This window comes from Peromyscus maniculatus, chromosome 18 (genome assembly GCF_049852395.1).
Source record: "Peromyscus maniculatus bairdii isolate BWxNUB_F1_BW_parent chromosome 18, HU_Pman_BW_mat_3.1, whole genome shotgun sequence".
Lineage (NCBI taxonomy): Eukaryota > Metazoa > Chordata > Mammalia > Rodentia > Cricetidae > Peromyscus > Peromyscus maniculatus.
The window spans coordinates 12,838,688-12,866,360 of NC_134869.1; the positions used below are offsets into that span (position 1 = coordinate 12,838,688).

General features: G+C 42.1%; 1 protein-coding gene and 1 long non-coding RNA gene across 2 annotated transcripts in view; both read left to right on the forward strand.

The window, feature by feature from the left end:
- The window catches only part of Pah (phenylalanine hydroxylase), a 59,107-nt gene extending 57,782 nt beyond the window's left edge, over window positions 1–1,325 (forward strand). Inside the window, exon 13 of the mRNA XM_006979859.4 lies at window positions 972–1,325. Within this exon, the coding sequence (XP_006979921.1) occupies window positions 972–1,018 (47 nt within the window). The 3' untranslated portion in view covers window positions 1,019–1,325. The remainder of the gene's footprint in view (window positions 1–971) is intronic.
- Window positions 1,326–20,210: 18,885 nt separating this feature from the next.
- On the forward strand, window positions 20,211–26,739 carry LOC143269323 (uncharacterized). The gene is made up of 4 exons (XR_013045712.1): window positions 20,211–20,304; window positions 22,177–22,370; window positions 25,360–25,432; window positions 26,216–26,739. It is a non-coding gene; the product is annotated as an uncharacterized LOC143269323 (long non-coding RNA).
- Window positions 26,740–27,673: the final 934 nt, after the last annotated feature.

Genomic DNA, 27,673 nt, shown 5'->3' on the forward strand with positions numbered 1-27,673 from the left:
TCTGTAAGAACAGAAAAAAATTTTGTACACACCATTAGAACACTGCAATTCATAATATATAATGGCTACCCATATAACCCCAGCTGTTTGAGACAGAGTTTGTGGATGTTGTACTGCATGATGGCTGGCACAGCACCAAAATGTGCATCTTATGTGTCCAGAACCAAAACTACAGTCGGGTGGCATCACACGACACAGGCAAGTAATGCCCAAACCACCTGGGATTCCTAATGCATCTAATTCTCAATTAGTTTTTTGTTTCCATTATCAGCATGGTGGGCAGGGTGGCCGGAATGCAAACACGGTGCTGGAGAGCTAGCTGAGAATTCTATATCCAGATCCACGGGCAGCAGGAAGAGAGAGAGAGCCACTGGGCCTGGCTTGGGCTTCTGAAACCTCAAAGCCCACCCTCAGTGACATGCTTCCTCTAAAGGCTACATCTCTTTCAACAAGTCTACATCTTCTAATCCTTCTCAAGTAGAGCCACTCCCTAATGACCATTCATTCAAATATTTGAGCCTATGGGGGCCATCCCTATTCAAACCATCACAAATGCTGAAAAATATTTATAGTCCTGAATTATAGTCCCAAACTCAACTTCCTAAATTTGTGCAGAGGCTTGGGACCTCAGGTGATTCTGGCATGGGAGACTTAAATGAACTCCACCCCATCAGGTTTTTAACAGCTTAGAGTCTTGAAGCTGTTATGGATAGGTATGCTAAAAAGAGTGCACCAACCTAGGTGTTTGCTTAGAAAACTTGTTGCTTAGAAAAGCCCCTTTAGTGAGGAAACAGCTTGTGAAAGGAAGCAAACTATATAGACAACACTCATTACTCATACGACCTGAGCTAGTGTTGGCTCTGTAACTAAGCTGTGAGTGCTCTGAAGTTTGGGGTGATGCATCCCACTGACACTATTGGGCTTTGCATTTATCAATGAGTGGCTCACTTTTGTGCTATTCTTCTTTGTAGGTGAGTTTGGAATCCTTTGCAGTGCCCTACAGAAAATCAAGTCATGAACAGAAAATGATATCATGGGTAGAACTGGGGAGGTCAACCAAAAATCGTTGATAGAGATATAATAACTACTGTCTTTCATCTGAAAAGAAAAACTTTAATTTGAAATGTTGGCTTTTATTACTTCTGCTAACACAGTGAATTATCACCAAATATATCAAAATTCCCTTAAATGAAAGTATATTAAACCCTTCCAGTGGAAGATCTTTCAGAGTCATCTTTGATTTAGACATCTCAAACCTTCAATTTAGTTTAAAATATAATTTTTCACTTCTCACCAATATTCATAAAAATTTGTTATCCTTATCATTCAGGATTCATTTATTTGTTTTTATCTCCCAGGTAAGCCCTAATGGAATAATATATATATATATATATATATATATATATATATATATATATATATATATATATGGCTAAGTGTGAAACATAAGACTGTCCTCAGGAATGAATTGTTACATTCAGTACAGATCTCAATCCACAAAGCTTAACTTCTGCATTCATTCACTATGGCTCTCAGAACTGATTCATTATCCTGCCTATAAAAATCTCCTCTGATTTGAGACTCTATCAATATAGTTATGAGCAATAAAGTTTTAGATAATTGTATAAAACATTCTCTGTGCTTTATTTATGTATACTATGCTGCATACTATAGATCTGTCCAACCAATCCTCGTCCCACAACTTTTGATATCATTTCCATGTTATTTTTCAAGTATGTTTGGGAAATATTTTGAAAGAACTTGTGATCCAGAAGATATTAGCTAAAGACAGTAGAAAGCCTTTGAATGCTGGGAAAATAGCTGGATACATTTTAAAATAGTAAATCCACTAGAAAAGTAAGGATTTTATTTATGCTGGGGAAAAATATCAATGTCACAACATTTTAAAGTTTCAAATGCTTCTTTGAATGAAATATTTCTCTCACTGCTTTAGAAATCCATTAGCTGGAAATTCTTGTGACACAAACTAGAGGCTCAGGGGCCCAGTCCACTGCATGGATCATTGTGATAACTGAAGTCAGTTGTGGGGGGCCAACAGACTTTGGTTATTGTTGGTTATGAATTTTACATGAGTATATGTAACATATGAGAGGCAGTGGGGGTGCCATTGTCTTTAAGAGTGTGATTTAAAATTCTTACATAGGGCACAATAGATTTTTAAAGCAGTTAAGTCTTAGGGGATTTACGTGGTGCTTCTTCAAGAGTTCTTCTCAGACCAGTTGTAGCATCAACAATAACCCTGGAATATTCTCTTATCTCTTCTTATTTAGAATTACTGGGCAAGACGCCCAGGAGCATCCCCAGGTTATTCTTTCTTTTACATTTATTTATTTATTTATTTATTTATTTATTTACTTACCTACTTACTTACTTACTTACTTGGGTCTGTATGTATGTGTCATGTGTGGTGCCTGTGTGTTTATGTGTGTGTGCAATCATATGCATGTGCAGATGTGTGTGCCTGTGATTGCTCATCTGAAGGTCAGAAATCAATGTTGGGTATCTCCCTCTAATATTCTCCACCTTATTTTTTGAGGCAGGGTCTCTCATAAGCCTCATCAAGTAGCCCATGATCCTCTGCTCTCCACTTCTCCATGCTGGAATCACAAGTGGGTGCGGTTGCACCCGACCTTTTGCTTGAGTGATGGGGATCAAGCTAAGGACCTCATGTTTACACAGCAAGAACATTACCCACCAAGCTATCTCTTTGCCTTGCAGTGTAGGATAAAAAAAATGGAAGAAGACACACAGAAATGGAGAGATGTCCTATGTTCATGGAGCAGAAGAAGTAATATTGTTAAAAAGTCCATCTAAGGATGTTTTACCTCCTCCACAGCCAAGATTATATGGGTAGCACAAATGAACTAGGTGGGGTGTTGAAAAAATAAAGAGAATGTGGAATTGGGAGGGATGAGGGAGGAGGTGGAGCTGGGTCAGGAAGGAGTCATAAGAGGAGAGTAGGGGGTGAATATGATTAAAGCACATTGTATGAAATCAACAAAAATTAATTTAAAATGTTCATGTAATCTAAAGCGATTAACAGATCTAATGAAATCCCTGTCAAAACCCCACTGATATTTTTTTTAGCAGAATTGAAAAAATAAATCCTGAAATTCACATGCTCCTCAAAGATCCTCATTAGCTAAGGAAACCTTAAACAAGAAGAATAAAGCTTGAGGCATTATACTACTTGATCTCATAATGTCCTATAAACCTTAATAATCAAAATGACATGGTGTTATCATGTGAAAAAGACATATACACAAATGGACAGAAGAGAGATCCTATAACTAGAGTTTTCCTGCCTGGCCCACAGTCAGGACAAATCTCTGTCACCCGCCAGTCCCACAGCCACTCAGACCCAACCAAGTAAACACAGAGACTTATATTGCTTACAAACTGTATGGCTGTGTGGCAGGCTTCTTGCTAACTGTTCTTATAGCTTAAATTAATCCATTTCCGTAAATCTATACCTTGCCACGTGGCTCGTGGCTTAACGGCATCTTCACATGCGGCTTGTTGTGGTAGCGCCTGGCAGCGACTCCTTCCGCCTTCCTGTTCTTTCTTTTCTCCTCTCTGTTAGTCCCGCCTATACTTCCTGCCTAGCCTCTGGCCAATCAGTGTTTTATTTATTGACCAATCAGAGCAATTTGACATACACACCATCCCACAGCAGATCCCAGCAAAACACCCACATCCATGGTAAGCTGATTTTTGACAAATTTGCCACAGATATTCCAATGGGGGGAGGGGAAGACAAACTTTTAAAAATAATATTGGAGAAGCTAAAGACACATATACAGAAGAATATAGTTTGGCTTTTATCTCATATGTATGAAAAGCAATTCAAAATGGATTAAAGATTTAAATGTAACTATATATATGTATATCTCACCTAGCTAAAATATATAAAGAGCTCAACTAAAAGGGAAGAAAAAATCTGATTATAAAATATGCAAAGGACCGAGCTCTGCAGCTCCAGACTCCATCCAGAGGCTGTAGACCAGGGCCTTAAACACCCACTGAGCAATGCTGGCCAGGACCATGGACAGCTCCTGCTCCCTGGTCCTTGTCCTATGAATCAGTCTCCAGCTCTAACCCCTAGAATAAGCATCATGCCGATGGATCTTCCTTTCCACCATTAGGTGTTTTCTGAGTTACTGGAGTCCAGCTTTGAGCTAGGAGGCCCGCAATGTTCCAAAGCCAAAGAGCTCAAAAAGGAATTCCCCATGAAGGACAATGTTTGCAGCTGTATGGAGCTCAGTTTCCATATCCTCATATGACAAGTGACAGTCTACTGGGACATTCAACAGAGAAAGCAGGTAGAGGATAGAGATATTAGAGCCCAAGTCACTGTTTTTTCTTCAGGGGGTAATGGGGTGGTGAGATGACTTGTTGAAAAGAGGCTAGGCCTGCTTCCTTTGAGGTCTTGTTCATTTCCAAGAGAGGAAAAGATGAAAGAGAGATGTGTCAGAGTCCTCCACACAGTAGAGATATAGAGAAAGAGATAGATAGATAGATAGATAGATAGATAGATAGATAGATAGGCAGACAGACAGAGTTAGTTTTATGTTTGTGTCCATGTGGTTGTATGTATATGTGCTCATGTGGAGGCAAGAAGTTAATGTTGAATGTTTTCTTCAATTGCTGTGCACCTCATTTTGTGGGACTGGGCCTCTCACTAAACTTGGAACTCACTGATTGAAACAATCTGACTGGCTAAGGATGGAGCTGAGCTCATTAGAATTGGCAGAGCCCCTCTGCTTCACCCTCTTCCCTCCCATCTTGCCTTTCCTCACCCATCTGTTTGTGGAAGAGGGCCTATCTATTTGATATTGCTCTTCTCAATATCCATATTTTGGTAGCCATTGGAAGGCCTTCACAATCGTCTACTCCCTTTTTTCCTTTTAAAATTAGTATTCTTATTTATTCTTTGCAAATATCATGTATTTATACACTGTATTTGGATCATAGCCACTACCTCCCTCCAACTCTTTCTAGTGCTCCCAACCCTGTCAACTTCCTAACTCATGCCCTCTTTTTTTATTGTTGCTAAAAATACCCTGAGTCCAATTCGTACTACCCATTTGTGCATGGGTGTGGAGCCATCTACTGGAGTGTGGACAACCTACCAGCAGCCACATCTCCAATGAAGAGTGACTATCCCTCTCTCGTCAGCCATCAACTGTCAATAACGCATCCACTAGGGGTGGTGCCTCAAGGGCTTTGTTCCCATCTATGCCAGAATTTTGATTGGCTTGATCTCGTTCAAGTCTTGTGCAGGTAGCCATAGCTGCTGTGAGTTGATGTGTGCAGTGGACACATCATATTCAGAAGTCACCACCTCATGGCTCTCCTCCTATCCTATTTAGTTTTTATTGACAACTTGACATAACTTAGCATCATCTGGGAAGTGTGAACCTCAAATGAAGTATTGACTCCATCACATTGGCCTGTGAACATGCCTGTGGGACATTGTCTTCATAGCTAATTGATGGAGGAGGGACCAGCCCTGGATAGGTGAACACGGGGGTTATCTGAGAAAGCTAGCCAAGAAAACTAGAGAGCAGTATTACTTTTCTAGTTCTGCTGTGAGTTCGTGCCTAAGTTCCTACACTGGCTACTCTCAATGATTGATTACCTAGACGTGTAAGCTGGAGTAAGCTCTGCCCTCCCCAAGTTGCTTTGGGTCAGAATGTTTTATCCCAGAAACAGAATGAAAGTAGAATAGCGCCCCACTCTCTGGCTCTTACATTCTTTCTATACCCTCTTCTGCTGTATCCCCTGAGCTTCAGATAGGGAGGAGTTGATATAGACAACCCACCCACAGCTGAGCACTCACATTTACCTACACTCAACACTTTGATTGGTTATGAGTCTCTGCATCAAGCCACCACCCACTACAAAAGGAAGCTTATGTGTTATATTAGCAAGTATCTTGAAACAAGCCAAGTGTCCCTCAGGAAAAGGTTGTTTAGACAAATTATAGTCTATGTAATGTAACGAGATATTGTACATATAAATTCTGACTAAGGAAGTTTAGAACATATTGCAAAATGAAGAAAAGACCACATTTTCAGTTTTTGAAAGGTAGCAATAGCTTATATGTCTAGCCCACGGGAGAAATAGACCCTAGCCTTAGGAATGTCAACCATGGTCACTGCGACTGGGAACCAGGCTGAGAGGTACTTTCTTTCTTTGACTTATACTATTTTTTGTCTCTCTCAAAATTCATGTTGGAATTAATTCTAGTTATGAGATATTAAGAGGTGAGAACAGATAGTACTAGAAGAGGTGATCAGGGCTTTTGGATTAATCATTTGAGTGATTAATGTGTCAAATGGGTTTCTTGGTGGAGGTCTTGCTACAAGATCCATTTTGGCTGGGTCTCTTAGGGGTTCTGTCCTTGCCATCTGATATGTGTTTGCCCAAATAATCTTCTCCATTTCTTATAGTGTGTGTTTGTGCATGTATGCGTGTGTGCATGTGTGTGTGCATGTGTGCATGCGCGTGCATGTGTGTGTGTTTGTGCATGTGTGTGTGTGTGTGTGTGTGTGCATGTGCATGCATGTGTGTGTGTGTATTTTAACCCAGTTTTTGGTGATTGTGGTAGCAAGCAACAGAGGATGGACAAAAGGCATTGTTTTAAAGAGAAAAAAAGTGATGTGATTCAAATTAACTTTAATTTGATTTTGGCTGCTGATTTTCTTTTCTTTATTTCAGTAGTTTATATATGACAAATACTATTAAAATCAAAAAGACCCAAGTGTGTGAAGATGTTATTTACTGATACAGTACCCTCTTTTAACGCCTTGAAGAAAGATTTACCATCTATAGTTCAGAACTGCTTCCAAAAACAAGATGATTTGGCCTGAGGGAAATTCACATGAAGCAAGATATTCCTAAGTCTAGTGCCAGATTATGTACGTATGCCTTAACACAAGGGCTCAGATGTGTGCAAGCATGGATCAAAGGAAAGGGTGTGTCATGATTCCCACTGTATAAAGCAAAGCAGGTACAGAGGATGCTCTGTCAATCATCCTGGATTGGCTGTGTGTACTAAGCTGTCATCTTAAAAGCAGTTCTCAACACTGCAGAGGCTGCAGTCTACTCAGAATTGTATTTCACACTTTGTTGACTCTGGAGGCAGCAGAACATAACAATTAAGCAAGGAATTCCCAGAGGCTGCTTTTCTCAGTCACTGAATATATGGCCTTAGGCAAGTTTTTTATTTCCTGTAGTTTGTCTTCATCAGCAGAGGGAACACACTCAACCCAACTGTATAGGTGTGATAGGAGTGAGCACACACACAGAGTTTAGGAGAATGCTAATTATGATCACTTTTTAGCACTAGCCCTGACCAGGAAAATTCGAATCAAGTGGCAGAGGAAGCTATGGGAACCAACCTGTATGTTTTTCTAGCAAACCAATTACCCAGCATGGATAAGAGAACTGGAGCTAGAGAAGCAGGCATAGACTAAGAAGCTAGACATAGTGGTTCATACCCACAGCCTCAGCACTTGGGAGGTTGAGGCAGGAGGACTAATCATTGCTTTGAGGCCACCTAAAGGTAGATAGGATAGCATGGATTTTAGAGTCAGGCTCACTGGGTTCAATGCCTGGCTCAACCAAATAACACCTATTCCTGCACGGGCCGTTATATTACATCTCTGTCCTTTTCTCAACTATAAAATGACAAGAATGGCACCTGCATTACATGGAGTGATACTTAAGTTCTGTGTATCCAGTAAGCTACTGCACCTTGTCCTGTTAAATAAACAACTGATTTCTGATGTTGTCAGTGGCCAGTTTATTTCTTTAGCTGTTCTTTGGTGTGGTGTTCAGAGTTCCAGCTCCTAAGGGCTTTTTTTTTTTTTGCAAAAGTCTGGTTGTGTTCTGAGGAAACGTACTTTCCATTATGGTGAACCCAAAGTGCATGACAATGAATACCCTCCCCAGTGGTCTCCCACCAATGACTGGGAAGAGGTGACAGGCATGTTTTCTCACTGGCTTTCACTCATGATATTGAGCTCAGTTGCCCAAAATCATAGGTGCACAGTCATTATTCATTTAATCATTGTCATTCTTGCCCTGTCTCTCTTTCCCACTTTCCTCTCTTCAATAGTAATCAAGAAATTATTTCCAGTGCAATCCTTTCCTTAACACCAAAGCAGAGGCAGTGATAACACAACAGCAGCCATGATGACAATGATGATGGCAGCCATGATGATGATGTCATACACTGCTCACATAAGCTACAGAATGGTTTCCTTTCAAGATTCATACCCATAAACTCTCATCTAAGGAAGTGATTAGTTTTCATGTTTTTCTTTTCTTTCTCCATTTAGATACATGCACATCTCTTTTGTGTAGTTCCATGGTTTCCAAAGAAAACACAGGACTAAAACTACTAGCTGTTAACCAAGTAGGAAGTCAATATGGACCATTTTCACTCTGTAAGCACCCTTCTTGGCCATCCCTCCACCCTATAGCTTATCATTTATCCTCTCCAACAGTTCAACAGAGCAACTGCTTGCTTATCTGTACCCAAGCAGCTGCTCATCAGTACCCAAAATAAATACTGCCAAGGTTATAGTCATATGGAATTTTGACAGGCAGACCCTTTTCTTTCCTAAGAGTATGTTGTGGTGATATTGTGTTCCCCAATATATTGTGCACCCTAATAAACTTATCTGGGGTCAGAGAAAAGAACAGCCACTAGATATAGAGACCAGAAAATGGTGGCACACACACCTTTAATCCTAGCATTCCAAAGGCAGAGATCCATCTGGATCTCTGGGAGGTCAAAGCCACACTGGAAATAGCCAGGAATGATGACACACACCTTTAATCCCAAGAAGTGATGGCAGGAAGCAGAAAGGCATGCAAGGCATGAGGACCAGGAACTAGTCTGGTTAAGCTTTTAGGCTTTTGAGCAGCAGTTCAGCTGAGATTCATTCCGGATGAGGACTCAGAGGCTTCCAGTTTGAGGAAACAGGGATCAGCTGAGAAGTTGGAAAGGTGAAGTTGGCCTGTTCTGTCTCTCTGATCTTTCAGCGTTCACCCCAATACCTGGCTCCAGGTTTGTTTTTTATTAATAAGACCTTCTAACAATTTGTGCTACAGTATGTGGCATACGAACATGGATTCAGTTCAGTACACATGCTACACTATAGCCCCGAATGCATAGACAGTTGTGAATGGAGATCCTCTGTTCATTTATACCCAGGAAAAACCATTCCAAGTACTAGCCTGAGTAGTCTGGAGAAAGCCTAGGTTCACATTCTGGCTGTTTCACTGCATGACATGTAACCAACGATGCATGTTTACATACATACTATACATACATACCTTAGGGGGTTTGGGTAGGAATTAAATAAGACAGTGCATTCAAAGTACTTAAGTATCTAGAATGTGTTAGTCCTCTCTTTCCCTATTGACACCAGTGGCATCATTTTTATGAGAGAACCATAAGGAGCCACATAGCACAGTGTAATTTATAGATCCTGGAGCTGAAAAATGGCCATGCCATCTCAGAGCACAACACCCCTGACTGAAGTCAGTTGAGAAGACGTTGTATACGACTTGATTTAACAAGCAAACATTTCTTAGAATTGTTGGTTCTAGGATTCTTACTGCAGCCACTATAGGAAAGGAGAGAGGCTGTTGAAAGCCCAAAGGTCGTCGGTCTGTGTAGACACCATGCATTGCCGCTTGGCAGAAGACCAGAAGCAATACCAAACACCTACCGGAAATAGGAGACCATCATATTCTATAGGCACGGGTATCACCAGGAACCTGTTCACCTTGGGAAGGGAGCCGGCTCTTACTGTGCAGTTTTCTAGAAGGGAACACAGTTTAACTGGGTAAAAACACTTAGGTGAAGCAGAGGGAAGCAGTGAAGGATGCATGGCTTCTTTTTCAATGGTCTCTGTGACATGTCTTAGTCTTAGTCTCTAGGAGAGAAGGATCGCCATAACTCACAGATTCAATGCTATCAGGAGACACAGTGGAGTTCGCCATAGGACATTTTGGACCTTTCCTTAAAGCCTGTACCTCAGAGGAACTATTCAAAGTGAGCTACTGGAACTGCAGAGATTTTAATGCAAGCAAAGCTGGTTGCCTTATGAACTTTCTTGTACATTACTTTTCCCCCCTAAAGAGCCATTTTTGTGAGGTGTGATGACTCTGTTATTCAAAGTACTTGCTGTTCTTTCAGAGGACCCAGGTTTGTTTCCCAGAACCCACATGGTAGTTCACAACCCCCTATAACTCCAGCTCCAGGGAAGCTGACGTCCTCTTCTGGCCTCCACAGGTACCACATGCACGTGTTACATATGCAGGGACACACTCCTACACATAAAACAAAATAATTAATTAATAAATAAATAATTAATTAAAAAGAACCATTATCCTCAAATATCCAATTGATTATTTATTGGAATTTTGGAAAGGATGTGTATATGACAAGCTTTCACTGGGGAAGTGCAGCACACACACATCTACTCACCCCAGACAGGGAACCCCCATTAGACCAATGATGACACCAAAGCCAGCCTGGTGAAGGAATGAGTTTTTATTGGGTGAGGGCTGATTTATAGGAGCAGAGATGACTCAGAACAGCAGTTGCATCATCAAAAGGCTCACCCCAACATGCCTAACGGCTCATGAAAGCTACACCCCCTGGAACTGTCTTCGCAACATGCAGGTGGCTCGACCAGTCCATGAAAGCTCTTTGCAGCTCAGCTGGTCAGAGTCCCCCACCCCACTTATGGCAGCTGCTTTCTGGTACTATAATTCTGGGGAGTGATCTTTGAAAATCTTCTGAGTTTCCACTTTCTGAGAAATTTGACATTTTGTTTACCTTTGGAGTCTCATGGGCCTTCCCCTCCATTATGAGATAGGAATTGAGGAGCTAGAGTATGCCTTGGCTGTCTCCATGCCCTCAGAATAATCACAGTGCCTGGGAGAGACTTCTTGTGATGATGAACAAAACTAACATTTATAGGGAAAGCACTTCAGAAACATTGCCTGGCACTGTTATTAATGAGTTCAACTTTACGACGACTACACTCATTAATCTGATCACTGAGAAAACCAAATGAGACCGTAAGCAGGAAATGCTTTAAATGACAGTACTCGCTCTGTGCATCAGGGAGATACCACCAAAACTGCAGAAGCTCCCGTTCCCTTGGGAGCAAATCGCAGAACACTCATGCAACTCAAACAAATAAAGATAAAGCAGAAAATGCTTAACCCTTAGGGGGATGTCTCATTTCTATAATTGTAAGCTCGTAGCCCTGATAGGCATGATCCAGTGTCACTACTCTGAGCTCTATCCCATCAGTGTGTTCCTTTTTGCTAACAATGTCTCTTGCTTACAAGGTAACTGGTGGCATAAACTGAGGCCAAGCACTTCCTTGTCTTTCCACCTAACTGACCGACAGCAATCAGATGCTCACATCCTTATCAAACTATTTCTTACTGGAGTACCAAGCGCTGATTGCCTGAAATGATAACTGGTAACTGATACTAAGACGAGGTTGGACCAACCATCATCCATCCCCTGAAGCTGAGACATGAGTCACACAATATCTTAGTTAGGGTCTCGGCAGGAAGCAGAAGATATGCTAAAAAGAGTAAAAACAGTAGAATTTAATAAAATGACTATGAGGAGCAGGAAAAGGTCAGTTAGGGGTAGTGCAGAACCCAGGGGCTGCCAACAAATGACCGTTGGTGCTTCTCTGGGCTAGAAGAATGGGAAGCTGATTTTAGGACATAGGGCCTAAGATGTGGATGGAGAGCAGTGCTGTTGAGTGCCTTCGTCCATTTCTAGAGAGAGCCTGTGCGCCTGAGACTGCTAGTCAAGGGGAAGCCAGCAGAATGGCTCACTCAGAAAGTCACAGTGCAAGGGGGCCATTAACACAAGGCTATTTCCAGAACAGGCACGCAGAGTGGGTTGGAGTAGAGAAAGACCAAAGTGCATTTGGAGGAGTGAAGGGACATTAACACAAATGGGTGCTGAGCATGCGTGGGGTGCAGAGGAGGAAGATTTTAGGATACACACCTAAAATCATGACTCGGTAAGCCAAAGGGAAAGGCGCTGTGGATGGCCGGCAGGATTCACCCCGAATGCAATTGTTCAAAATAAAGTTATTTTGTTTCCTTTCCAAATATAAATTATCCGAAACTGCAGACATCTTTACTTTGTAAGCGCACATCCTCCTGGGAACAACACAAGGAGATAACAAATGGCTGAACCATCACTGCTTGAGGAGGGATTCAGGGAAAGGCGGCTGCCCTGACCTTTCAGGGAAAACTGAAGAAATCTACTCCCAGGAGGCTTTGCCGAGGGAAGTGGCCGTTCCCTCGATAAGGCCAAGGGGGGCAAGCTTAATGAGGCCCGAGCCAGTTACATGGTGTAATTTACTGAATGGTGTTGGCTGCCTTGCAATGTTTCAAGACTTTTTTTTCAATACATAATTAGCAGAAAGAAGATATTTGGATGTTGCCATTTTGCAAAGGAAACTTGACTACGGTCAGAAATAGAGAAAAATATCCTCCTTGAGGAGTCTCATGTTTCCATGCAAAGCAGTGTCCCAACTCAGAATTTACACAATGTGTTATTGCCTAGCCTATGAGGATCATCTAATTAGTTGCGAATCAAATGCCAAGATAAACAAACCCAGTCCTTAAAGGATTCCAAGAAGCCATGTGACTAAGAGGTACCTTCAGGGGCAAGGGGAGGCCATACCATGGTTCACCACTGGCTGCATATTAGAGTTGCATGGGACCTTTAAAACTCTATGCCAAGACTCCACCCAGAGTAACTAATCCAGAATTTCTTTCAGTGATGTCCAGGCATAGGGCTTTTTGTTGTTTTTGCTTTTGTTTTGGAAAGCAGCTATAGCCATATGCTGTCAGAGTTGGGACCCTTTGGTCTACAAGACACCCCGAAGTCTCTAACACATGCCACATGCCTGAAGCCATCAGATCAGTTGTTTTGCTGATGAATCAGTTCCACCCAAAAGCTGTCTTGGCCCCCAGAGCCTGTGGCTCTTTTTTCCACTGTCCTTTACCACATTTTGAGGTAATAGGACAGAGGTGTTAAGTGTGGGGGCTCTGAGATCATGCTGTGTCAGATGAAGAGCTGAGTCTACTTACAGATGATGTGACTTCAGGCAAGTCATTCAGTAGTCTCAAGTCCTAGCCTCATCACGTGGAGACTGGTGGCAATGGTAGGAGCTGTAATAACCTAGATCTTTTTTTTTTTTAACACTAGGCTAGAAAATGTTCGTGAAGGTCTCAGTGCAGTGCCCATCAGAGAGTGGACCCTCATTATCATCATGTGTCCAGACTGAAGTCAAGTAGGAGCCACACATGGGTCCTTACATTCTCTCCAGTTGGCTTTAGAATTCTCTGACATGGTAGTGGGCAGAGGATGCTGCTGAGGTAGCTGGATCTTTGGTCCCTTCTCACTAAGCATCTGTAGATATGGGAGATGCTCTCTGATCACTCCACAAGACAGGGACACTTACCAGGGAACTCTACTATTTCTGCCATCAGTAGACACCATCACTTGAGAGTGCCATGCATTTTGGTAGACACATCTTCTCTCAATATGTATATATATATATATATTTTTATATATATCCACAGATACATGTATACTACACTTTACTAAAATTCTTTAACATAGAGAGGGTTAGCAAATTTCTCCAGGTTATTCAGCTTCATAACTACATAAAGGTCAGAGTTCATATTTGCCTGTGAGGCTATGGCCTTGTCCTTAATGATGCTCTCAATGTGAAGAGGGCTTTCCAGTCTTCTCTTAGGGAGGAAGAACAAAAAAAGATTTCCTGATAAGTCCATGGGCCACAAGGGAACCATACAAGGCTGATACCTGCCTTGGGTGCCTGTCTGAGGCTTGGCTCTTGTGCTTAGCAGTTGGAGGTCATGCATGGATGCAAGGGGCTGCCAGCCTGTCTAGAAGATGCTCACATGAGTCACCCTGTAACCAGAGGATGTGCTATCTACCTAACCCAGGGCAGGGCACCAAAGCCACTCAGATGCCGTGTTATCCTCGCTCCAATGACCTGATTTGCTCACAAATAAATTTCTCCAGATTTTGAAAAATACTGTGTGAAAATTCTTACAAAGGAAAAGTATTTAATTAATCACATTTACACATACTGTATATGTGCATCCAATATCTCTTTGCAGAGATAAAATGATGAAATACTTGCCTAGTTCTCTTGAGAGTTCTTTTTTAAATGTGCCAATCTTTATATTCATTTACTTAAGCCTTGCTATTTCCTTATAAAGAGTGAACCTAACCTTTTAGCTGGGAGAACCATAGCCCATAGATGTCAAGAACTTAACCAGTGGATTCTGAAATACATCTCTGGCATCTATCAGGATTCAGCAGGTATCAGGGCATTTGTTTGGATAGGGTAAATGGAGGAGACTAGATATAAGGAATAGATGTGGCCCAAGGAGGTAAAAAAGGGGAGGCAGTACTAGGTCCCATGCTTATGGTGAAAGACCTGTGACTCTGAGTGGAGGGAGAACACAGGACTCTGAGTGGAGAGAGAACACAGGGCCAGACAGGGAAAGAGTGGACAGAACATGGACCCCATTACCCTCCTCCTGTAGGGTTCTGCATCGCCTGACTGGCAATGCCTGAGGCCAGCACCCACTGCTCATGCTCAAAGCTCCCTGCCCAGCTTGGCGCTCAATCTATTTTCTCTGGTGTTAGTATGTGTATATTCCCAACTGTCTTAACAAATGAGCTCATATTCAGCAGCCAAATGAAAAGGAGAAGTACGTAGGAAACAAAAGGAAGTAAGGACCGTGTACGTGGAAGGTGGGTCTCAGACGTGGAAATGGATGGTCTCAGAAAACCTCTGAGATGATTTTGTGAAGAAGCCGTGGCTGTATCTCCACTTTATCATGTTGCTGTTTCGATGAAAAACTGGATTATAGGGCCGTGTAGCTTTGACAAGGTTGGCTGTTTCTGTTAGTTGAATTTGGTAGCCAGCTCTTTGACACCTTTGTATCTTTACAAGTTTGCTCAGTGTTGAGCTTATGTCCTCCCTCGATGAGTGCCGGCCCCTCCCAGAGGAAAAGGTCACGTCATAGAGTACCTGGAGGGTCACAGGAGTCCAGAGCAGTTCCTTGAGCTTCCAGAACTTTCTGTCCCTCTTTGTCAAGAAACCACTAGCCAGCCATGTATTCTGCAAACACTTAGTGATCACCTGTGAATATATACCCTTATCTTCCGTATGCACAGATTTCTTCTGTGAAGCATTGTGATCTCATGAGACGGATTTAGATCCTTAGCTCTGGCTGAATCCTCTGCCTGCAAGGGTCCACTTTTATACCTGATGTGTTATTAAAGGAGGCCTTGGGAGTTGTGTAAAAACACAGCCTAACAACATCAACTGTTACTTTGTTTCACTTTCTCACTACACCTGTGAGCACGGCTCTGTTTTCTGTCCAGCTGGGGCCAGCATACCCTTACGTAGAAAAGGACCTCGGAGGAACCAACCTATTTGCTTCCTGAGCTCCTGGCTTCAAACACAATCTGTTTCCCAAATTATTGACACCCCCTCCCCCCGAAGTATTCTGAAGAACTATACATGAAAAAGACAGTCACAAAGTCAGGTGAGGCTGGAAGCTGTGGGACAAGCAGGTTAAGTGGGACCCCTCAGAACATTTAATGTACTTTCATGGTGCAAAAGAGGAACTTAAATGCTTTCACTATGAAGACATAAGTATTTGAGGAGACATTTTCAACCTGATTTGAACATTACACAATGAATACAGGCACAGAAACACCACATGGCGTTCTGTCAGTGTGTGCAACTTTGATGTTTTAGGGGTCATTTGGAAGATAAATTTAATAACGGAAATCCTCCAGCACAGCAGGTACACAGCTAAGTGTTTCACCTGTATTGACCTAGCACATCTCCATGGCAACACCCAAGGGAGTCACTTGTATTATGCCATGTTTTACAAACGAGGAAACAGAGGCACGGGGCTTAGGAACAATGGCTTAGTTTCAAACTTACACCTAGTACAGGACTTGTGTGTCTAACCATCACGCAGTAACCACACACTACATTGTAATGGAGACTCCAGAGTGGGGGTTTGAGCACACTTCACGATGTGCTTGCTTGGGAACTCCTTGGTCCTTCTGAGCAGCAAGCAGTACGGGTGTTTTAAGGCCCGCCCTTCAAAAATTGCTCCCAAAAAGTGATAACTTCTGTCATCCTTCTCCAAAACTTAACTAAAAATATTAGTCCATGGGTCTAAGACTAGGAAACCAGCTAGGCAGTTAAATATAGCATTCTGGAGAAATTTGGCTATTTCCACTCCCTCACGTAAACTCCCAAATAAGACCTAGCATCCAACAGATGCTGGAATGTCAGAGTCGGAGCACCAACTGATGCTGGAGTGTCAGAGTCGGAGCACCAACGGATGCTGGAGTGTCAGAGTCGGAGCACCAACTGATGCTGGAGTGTCAGAGTCGGAGCACCAACGGATGCTGGAATGTCAGAGTCGGAGCACCAACTGATGCTGGAGTGTCAGAGTCGGAGCACCAACTGATGCTGGAGTGTCAGAGTCGGAGCAAGCATGGCACCTTACACACACACACACACACACACACACACACACACACACACACACACACAGGATGGCATGCATGTCAGGCCTCTGGGTGCCAGATGAACCTGGTGGGGACCTTATAGTTTGGTTTCAAAACTACAGACATTTATATATTAACTCCAGGATATTCTTGTCCCCTAAAGATCCTACTACAATTATATACTTAGGATCCTCTTTAAATTGTCTTACATCATTTCTTAAATTTATTTTGAGTAAAAACTTGATAGCTAAACACCATTTTGAAATAATAACTAAATTTTAACATCTAAATTGTATATATATATATATATATATATATATATATATATATATATATATATATATATATATATACTTTTTCTCATACCCAAATTATTCTTTTAGAGTAAAAGTCAAGCAGGTTAAGTATATATATATAATTTATATATATATATATAAATTTCCTTGCATTCTGGGTAAAATGATTTGTATATCATTCTTCAAAATCTGTCTTCTAAAAGACAAAAACCTATCAGAGAGAATAAGAAGTAAGCCATATAGAAGACATAATTAAAAGAGGGAGACAAGAGGAAGGGTGGGCCTGAAAATGCAATGGGAAATAAGTCCATTTCTGACTGGACATGCGATTTCCAATTTCTTATGTAAGTTATTTTAAAACTCCCAATTTGCTTGCTTCTGTTTAAACATACTGTTGAATAAACTGAAGATTCAGCTCCACACAGATCATGTTTCCTTGGTTCTGTCTGATAACTGCATCTAAGACGGCAAATTCGTGGGATATATACATTGCCTGACCAAGACGATGTCTTTTGAAGCAGTTTAAAAAGTTAATGACCCATAAGCATTCTGTATAGGACATCATCTTTTAGACAGATTTGGAGAAAGTTCTTTTATATTCAACTGCAATGTGGTGAAATAAAAATGCATAAATATATTTAGCTGTTGAATATATTTAACTACATATCCAGTGCTATTGGGTGTAAATTTATCAATTTAAACAAAGAGATAAACATCCATACTTAATAGTATTGTAATTCTCACCTTTATTTTTCTTAAAGAATTTTAGAAATCATGTTTTAGAAATTCTATGGTCATGAGAGCTAAATTGTTTTAAATTAAGTCGCTTTTACTCTAAAAGAATAATTTGGGTATGAGAAAAAGTTATTGTCTCAATGAATGCATCATCCTTTTTCACAGGAGGTATGAAACAGGATTAAATGTTGGCCTTCAGCCTGGCTGTTAGACAAGGATAAAACAAAGACCGAGCTCAGCTAGAGGCTGTTGTGTAGCACTGTGGAAGAGCCATATGTCTTGAGAGGGATTCATGCCAGTCCATTGATTGGTGTAGCAGGATTCAGGTTATGCTCAAACCATGAGCACTGATATCACATGTCCAGTGCATCACAATGCATGTAAAAATGTATCTACATCATCCCTACACTGTTCATTATCTTCTGTCAGGATTCTAGGTAGACAAGAACAAATGCCAGACCTGCTTTGTTCAGACTCCTATGTTTTTCTCTCCTGGGATGCTCCTTTTAAGCATTCTAGTAGTGCTAAAACCTATTCACTTCCTATATTGTCAATAGGCATCTGTTTGAAAAGCAACTGGAATTCAGGCATGATCCTGGGGATATAAGACGGTATGATTTCAGTCTACAGGAGGTAGCTGGGTAAAGTGAGTTGATATGATAAAGTCTTAATAGTGAAATAAAAGCCCTGTGAAGACACGGCACAGATAATCCAGGCATTAATGTACACAGAACTGCATAGACAGGTACCTAACTCTAGTGCCTGTGTCGGAGGGAACTAAACCAGAAAATAAGGCTCTATTTACAAAATCTTTTTGTGTTTTATCTCATTGCATATTTTCTAAATAAAAGCCATATCGAAAGTAGATTATACAACCCATAATATTTTCTACTTGTGAACTGACTCATTTATTCATATAGAATTTGTTTTAATGTTTCCAAAATCATTACAGATGTATTCTTTATACAATTTTTTTGTTTTACAATCTACCATGAAGCTCCAGAATCTCATTGTTCTGTGTGTCAATCCCTTTGGCATCATTAAATGGGTGAAATTAAAACTTGTTTCTAACAAAAAAATTTCTCATCATACCGGATCATCTGTTTCTTAATATTTATTTATTCAGTGTGTGTGTATGTGTGTGGCATGAGCACACTCACATGCTACTGCACTTTTGTGGAGGTCAGAGCACAATTTGGAAGATTTGGTTCTTCTATTCCATCATGTGGTTCCAGGGGATCGAATTTAGGTCTTCAGTCTTAGTGACAGGTACCATGACTCACTGAGCCATCTTTGCTGATCCATGAATAAATACTCCTAATTGTGTAGTTTAGATTTATCAGCCAAATGGTTATGTTGAACTATGGTTTGTAGGCAAGGGAGTTTCTGTTTATAAAACAGTATGAGTAGAAGCTAGGAGGCATCCAGATATTTTTCTCATGATATATAGTGGCTATCAATCCCAGAGACAGGCAGGTAATGTAAACATGATAAAGTAGATTATGTACAATCCCCTATCCGTCAAGATACTTATTTTCCTATTAAGAACACCCCTGGATCGTTTCAGTTGTTTGCTAACATGCTCTCATAACCAAAACAAAAAAAGATAGAGAGAAAATTTATTTGTCAGCAAAACTAGAGACATATTATCTAAGGCCCAAGATGATTTGTATCCTACAGAAATGTTTGAAGACTCAGGAAGAAACATATCTTGATTGCAAAGCATAAAAAGAAAAAAAACCACTATAATCTTAACATTCTTATTTATACTTAACTACATGTCTGTAAAACAGTACATCAAACAATCAACTGCAATTAAATTACTTTATGGTTGTTATATTTAATTTGAAATGGGAAATGTGGCTGAACTTAACACTAACATGCTCAGTAGATTTGGTGGGCTAACTGAAGAAAGGGCACCAGGTGTCACACACAAAAGGACAGTACCAAACCTTTCTGAAAGGCATGCCAAGTCATTGAGTTGCCACTTACAGGCACTGAACAATGGGTTCATTGTCTAGACAAAAGTCATATGCAAGAAAGTCAAGTCATTGTATGAATTCCCACAGTTACACTGAATCCTAAGCCTGACGATAATTGTCATCTCTTGGCTCCTGCCTGAGATGTGTGGGATTTGTACCCAGCGTGTGGGAAGACTTTGAGCCATCTAAATATGACTCATCAGGACGGCAGTTGAAGTGCAGACTCACAGTCCATACCACAGCTGTACCCAGGAATCTACCTTCTGCCCCACACAATGTTGCCTATTGTTTTACTTTTTTCTAGTGTCTTAGTTAACTATTTATCTATTCTGCTCTAGTCCATTCAGCTGCTCCGCTTGTCTCTAGTCCACTGATGAACTGGATTCAGTGAACCTGTTGGCACAATGTGAATATGATAAAACCAATAATGGCTTCTTTTTAAAAAACAATAGGCCCCACATGGAGAAATAAGATGCAGAGATTCTTAACTGAACAACGCAATTCAATAGACTCAAACATTCTAGAACCATCTGGAAAGAGCCTGAGACCTACTGGTGGATGGCAGGAGACAACTATGAAGGTTGAGAGAACTAAAGTTAGGGATAGAAAAGCTTGCTTGGTAAGAGCTCAGAATAACTACTGTGGTCAGCCAAGCTTCCATTCTTTCTGATTCTTTGACTTCCTTCTTTATTTCCTGACTGAAATTCTCAGAACAATGTATATATGGACTTACGGAATGTCCTAAATATGTCAACACCCAGAACTCTTCTGGGTGGTGAGGAATCCACAGTGAGCAAGTTAGATTTACTCCTTAATTTACATGAGATTATAATCTATCGAAGAACAGGGAACTCTGGGGGTTAATCTCAGCTCTTCGAACCATAAACTGTTTGACATTGGACAAGCTTCTTGTTTTCTATTTATTTTGTTTTAACTTCTACTTCAGCATAGTCTGGAAGTCAACAGCCTTGAAGAGTCTGTGAGGTACCATCTACATTGTATTTCATTGGTACTGTGTCTCTTACTATGTCCCAGTCAACTTCTTGTTTATTTGGTTCTGGGCCATGCCAGATCAATGAAAAGACTTGCTTTCCCACATGGCCCCACCCAAGGACCCCTGGGACCAATGACATCAATCCTTTTTGGAATTTGATTTCCAAGTTCATTTTCATATGATCTGGCTCTGTGAGGTGGTCACGTGGATGTGTTGGCTGCAGCAAAACCCCTGGGGAGGCTTGTGACCCACTGCAGCCTCCTCCAAGGGCCACCAGGGGAGGGGTGGCGGAATGCTTCCCTTCTGCGATGCTCCAGTCCCATAAAAAGAAGCAAAAAACCACCCCAGGGTCACAAGAGTCACTTCTAAAGTAGCTCTAGGGTTACAGCTAGTGTGATAAAGAGGAGGAGGGGAGTCAGAATTTGACCCAGGAAGTAACAGGCCTGGTAGGAGACCCCTCAGCAGAGACACCTATGAATATTAGGAGACAGCGTGCCTTCCACGCATCATGAGTTTAACCAAGTTTGTCAAATTCTGTTGTGGCATTTTTTCCAAACATTTAGACTGAATTTGATTTTTCTCAATTATGTAATTAGTTCAGAAAACATACTTGGAGGATCTATATACATCAATTTATTGACTACATATTTAGCCTCCATAATAGTGTTTGGCATCATTATGACCTTGAGGTATAATGATGAACAGCATCTGAGGCTGGAGAGATGACTCAACACTTATGAGTACTCTTGCTTTTGCAGAGGACCTAGGTTTGGGTTCCAGCACCCACCTAGGGGGGCACAACTGCATACTGCTCAAGTCCCAGCAGATCTGACGCCCTCTCCTGGCTTCCACAGCCTCCTGACGCACGTGATGTACATAAACTCAGGCAAGCACACATCCATACACATAAAACAAATCTTTAACAACAAAAACACAAAAAAGGACTTTTATCATAGTAATTCTAATCAGGGAAGGTGGCATGTAAAACTGCAGTAGTTACATGAGAAGACAGGTGTGATATAACATCAGGTTAACACAGAGAGCCAGAAAGGGATGGAGGGGGGAAATACAAAGGATGCTCTTTACAACAAGTGTGAGCGGGGAAGACTGAAGGACTGAGGTGATATTTGAGTGGAAAGTCACATGAAAGGAGTGGGGGGTGATCTAGGCAGATATTGGAGGAAAGAACATTCCCTATAAAGGAAGCAGCCGAACCAAGTGTCCCCCAAGCTGCCTCTTATGTATCCCACGCACATTATGAATGTCTGCAGACTTAGTGGCTACAGGTGTTCTCCTGACATTGAGAAAATCGTGGTACACAGAGGTTAAGTGGTGGATTCAGGGCCACCCAGCAAGCAAGGAGGCAGAGCTGAAAGGTGAGCCCTGCTCGTGATTTTTATTTCTGTGTCACATTGTTCCAATTGTTCTTCAGTTTTAGGAGGGATCAGGCACTCCCACAATTGATTTAAACCTGATCTCTGCTTTCTCCCATCTCAGACTCACTCCTCCACCCCTCCCCTGCACACTTAGCAGCTCTGAGTTCTAGAACTTGATGCAAATCCTACCAGACAGCTTGGTACCAGTGGCCCAATTCTCAGAAGAAAAAGAGAAAAAAAAACTGATGAAGAACTGCAAGATTTCTACACTTGGAAGCACCTGGAAGCCCTGAACTCTTCTTTAATGTATTGTGGGTAAGGTCAGCCTGCTTTAGACATTCAGCAGCTGCCTTCATAAACTTACTCCTTTTCTGTCTTTGTGGGGAGCACTAGGTTTGGGGTGAGAAGTTTCCGGTTTGCCCCCCATAAAGAAAGAAATGTGCAGAATGGAAAGGCAGCCATTACCCAGAGCTGGCTACTGCCTCCTTAGCAACAACAGCAGTGTACACACTCACACACAAACACAGCACCAAAACAAGCAAAGGTCACTCTCTGTGGGCACTTCCAAGAATGATCTCAATTTTTCATAAAACAATGTTTATAAATTAGATGGAACCCCGGAGCAGTCCGGGAATAGAAATAACCATTTTACGAGGCTTCCTGCCATTACATTACTGCTTGTTTGCTTGGAATGAGCAAAATACAGTGTGCGGCCGACCTCTTCCAGAGCCAAGCAAAGATCTCCTTACAAAGCCCCCAGGCGAGTGAGCCTCGGTTAGGAGGTGTACTAGGTACCAGGAGGGACATGCATTTGGGGCCTTTTGGCTGGAATCTTCTTAGCTCCAGATCCTAGGCCTCCTTTACCTTTCCTCCTCAGCCCCTCTCAAATGACTGGTCTAGCACAAGCAAGAAGGAAGTGATTTTAATTGTTGAGTGAACAGACTGCAGGGTTGACTCAATAATGAAGAGGGAAGAGTCTGACCCCAGGGTAGATCTATACATCTTTTTACATTCCCCGAGTCACTGCTACATGGAAGGCTCTACTCTGTATGCGAGGACACTGAAGGCATGGCTCTTTTTTTTTTTTGCATTCTGCTCCCTATTTTTACAGATCATCCTCATTTCCTTGGGGCCATTAGGCTGTTTGCTGTCGTCTTGGACAAAGGCTGATTTCAACGTTCTCTCCACAACACTCTCTTTTTACACGTAATTCCTATCACCTCAGTTCTCTGACTGCAAATCACTGAGGAAAAGCATGTGGTAAACTAACTGTACCTGACTGAGTTACCTCGGAGCAGAGCCTGAGGCAGGAATCCAACAGTAGGTGCCTAATTTGGAACAAGGGACTGGGGAACTAGAAGACATCTAGGAAAGAGCCAGAAACTCAAGTCAGTCACTGCTGCGGGCCACCTAACTTTAGTTGCATGAGAAAACTCTGAATAAATGGTATGAACAAATACGGACCTCCACTGCATTGCCTCATCCAGAAGCAAGGGTACCAGGGTTTGTTATATACCACATTGGCAATTGTTGGCTGAGGTTCTTAACCTCCTGGCCTGGCTGGGCTTCCTTGCACATGAGCAGATAGCAGATTGTCCACAGAGAAAGCTCTCGGGCAAAATGGTGTGTATGCCTGTGGCTTTTGCAAATAACTTGGGCCCACAAAAGTTCAGGAGCTGATGGGATGTCCATGGGGCACTGAGGCGGCTACCTTAACTCCTACGGAACAAAGCAGATGATGTTAACGGCAACAAACTAGCATCATGGTGGGGTGCGACCTCCCTAAGAGCTGCTGGGACAAAGCCTTCACCCACATTGATGCTTCTTTTAGTCAGGAGGTAAGAGAAGTACAGGTTTTTAGAGTAGAAAGAGGCAACTGGATCCCCTTTTAAGAAGGGCCAATATATGTGAATTTTTCTTGATATTCTGAGTAAGAGCCACTTTCACAAAGGAGTGGCAGGGTGACCAGTCTTCTCTCTGTGAGAGAAGCCTAGCAGCAGCTGGGTAGCCTCTCTCAACTCCGTCCTGTTAGCAGGACCTGAATGCAGTTCAGCTAACAAAAAACAACAAAAACCAAAACATCTGCAACAAAACCCAAAACCCTTTGTACCTTCTCAGAGGACCACATCCCCTAACTGCAAGATGTGTTTTCCCTTATCCTTTTCCTTGCTCACAACCTTTGAGAAATAAGGTAAACGTATGAAAGGCTACAGATCTTATCATTAGAAGGACGCTCACGGGTTCTGTCCTCCAAGCTTGACACTGCCATTTAACAGAGTGGATCCCAAAGTCTCTGGCCCAATATCACACAGTGGTTGATGGCAGACATGCTTCACTGTTGGCCAACTACAACCACTCAAAGTCTTTCAAGCAAATAGGGGTGGAAAGCTGAGAAGCATGCTTTACAAAATCATTGAAAAGGCTCAAAAGGAAGTCAGGAAGAATGTCACCAACCTTTAAGTCATAAAACGTTTGGACTCTCTAGCATCTGGAAGTCAGTTAACTTCATTACCCCGAAGCAGGTGACTTTCAGGAAACCATTACAGAACCTCATGTTTGCATGGAATCTCAACCTGTGCCTTTGAGAAGGATGACTTGCATCTTGTCCACCTTCTATTTCCTATGTGAGCATAAACTTACTGGCAGATTGTAGATTGTATTGTAATCTAAATTCTAATTAGATAACACTGGAGGTAGGGAACGAAGACACTTTAGTCCACTGGATTCCAGCTCTTAAGATTCAAGGGAGAGTATATAAATGCAGATATCCCCAAACTAAACAATGCAATACCCAGCATTGTGATGAACCCCATTTTGTAGGCAGAGATGAGCTGGGTGAGAAAGGGATGCCTTAGTTTGCTTTCTATTCCTGTGATCAAAGGCCATGGCTAACAGCAACTTGGGGAGGAAAAGGTTTATTGAACCTTACAGCTTTCAATCCATCATGAGGGGGAGTCAGGGCAGGAATTCAAGGCAGAAGCCTGGAGGCAGTAACTGATAGGGAGGCCAGGGAGAAATGCTTCTTGTTGTACCACATATCACTGAATCCCCAAAGAATAGCCAGGGAGGAAGTGCAAAGACCAGTGCTGGCCAGGAGTTTTGAAAACTTGGTCCTGCCCTAAGCAGGGTCCTAGAAACTTGGCCCAGTGGCTTCCCAGTATCATCTGATTGTCCTCCATATTTGCCATCTCCAGGTGTTCTGTTCTTTCCACCTTACACCTATAATGCCCTGCATATTAGGTAGTGGGATCTTCAGGGGACAAGTCGCTACAAATAGAACAATTGGTATTTCCCTTTTCATAAGGGACCCCTGCTGGTGCCTCATGGGAGAATACATACTTGAAGTTGCAAGGTTCCTTAATATCCACCGCTTTGAGGTAAGTTGGTTTGGGTTATGGCTTTGACTTAAGGTTGATGCATGATTTTTGGACAAGTTATTTTCGTTTCTTCATCTCTGGGGTGAATGTTGTTGGGCTATGATATTTCTATTCCCAGTTGTGACGTTCCAGTATTTTGATCCTCAACATGTTATCTTAATTAGAAGATTGCAACATTGCCCTGAACCCTGAAGCATGGCAAGGTTTCATGAGTCTCTTGGACTTTCTAGCCTTGCAGGGAAGGTTCCACTTACTTTACTCTTTCCTGATCTTTTCCTCCCTTCACTGGGGTCAGGACTGAGTTTTTGGGGCCCTCAAGGTCACTGTGGTGTTTGGATAAAAAAAAAAATCATAAACCACAGTGTCTAGTACAATGGTAAGTTTTCCATGGTAAGCCAAGTCCCAGAAAAATTGTGCCTGACTTTGGAGATGACAGCATCTCTGCTTCCTTTCAGATATCCAATGGTGTCAGTGTTTCCCCTGATTCAAATTCCTCTAGTGTAGACACTCATGCTCCCAACTTAACGTTCTTCTTCACTAGTCATAACTTGTCAAGTGTCACTCCTTCCTAGGATCCTCTTTCTCTGTTGGTTGTGTGATGAAATCCCTGTGAACCGATTAACAAATAATCACATAATCACGCCTAACATAAAGTGTTTGACTAGAAGTATGGTTGTTGCTATTATTCATGTAATAATACATAGTTATTGATGGCAGTGGGGATACTTTAGTTTTGGAATCTGTGGAATCTTTCAGTGATTTCATCTTTGATGTTTCTAAAAGAGGGCATCAAGCCTCAGACATTTGCCCAGGATGACTGATCAGTGACAGGCAGGAAACAAAACCCTCGCCAGGTGGTCTCTGGTCCACGCTGCTGTCTCTCAGTTTCTCACTGTTGAGAAGAAGAACCTAGAGAAGTCTTCACAGTAGAGATGACTGAGGAGGGTGGAAACACCAAGAGGAAGAACAGACTCCCTGGTGCCTCCCATCATGCACTTCAACTTACAGTTCTTCATAGCAGAATTCCCGTCTGAGAAGATGATGCAGCTGTTCGACAGGATGATCTGGGATGATAGGATTTCCATTAATAAACATGTATCTCTATCTGTATCAGTCTGGTGTCCTGCCCCAAGAAACACACCAAGGACCCTCATCTTTGTATGGTGATATTTTATTTGTACTTAAATGTGATTTTATTTGTATGTTAATAAATAAAGTTGCCTGGGGGTCAGAGCTAATAGCAAGCCATCGCAGAAGCTGGGAGGTGGTGGTGCATGCCTTTAATCCCAGCTCTTGGGAGGCAGAGCCAGGCGGATCTCTGTGTGTTCAAGGATACAGCCAGCATAGAGACACATGCCTTTATCTCAATATCAACCATAGAAGACCTGGAGGTCTGTACAGACAGGCAGTGACTAGGAGGTTATGTGGTTGGGTTTATAACCAATGAGAAGGCAGAACAGAAACTGTAAAAAGACAGACACACAGGAAGTAGGTCTCTTTTGGAGAGGTAGGACCACAGTGACAGTGAAGGGTAAGGTTTTTAGCTCTTAGCTATTGCTCTGACCTCTTGGCTTTCATCTCTGTATTGGCTCTGTGTTTCTTATTTAATAAGACGGTTGGTTACATCTACATCTTTGTTAACAGGTGGACACCCCAGAGCCTTTGGGGGTACTATGCATAAAATAAGCACTACAGATTGGGATTGATTGAGGCAATATGAAGAGAAAAGAAAGCAGAGCCAGACCTCTGCAGAAGTAGGCTGTCCTTTAATGAGAAGAGTGAAGGGTCAGAGACCTCTCTGTCAGAGTAGATACTGTGTGCCCAGGTGCAGAAGGCTGGAGGATTTATAGGATGGAACAGGGAACTTTTGGGGTGGAAGATTCTGAAAACCCCTCAAGGTGAGATGGGCTAAGTCCTGCCCCTATACTTCCAAGGTGGGAGAGTGGCCAGGCCCTGCCCTACAGAATTAAAAAAAAAAAGCCACAGATCAGGCCACAAAATCCTTCCAATCTCAAGCCATCCTGGAAAGCTTCGTCCACCGTCCCCCCAGAAACTGTGTATAAACCTGCCTCCTGCTCAGTTCTTTTCTGCTTCTCTCGGGACAGAGGCAGCCACCCTCCTGTGTCTTTCCCAAAAAATCCCTTGTGTGAGGTTTGTTATGAGGTGTGACTTTGTGGTCTTCCTTAGCTCCTGACTGCCAGGATACCTTTCCCTCAAAGATGTAACACTTGCAGATTCCAT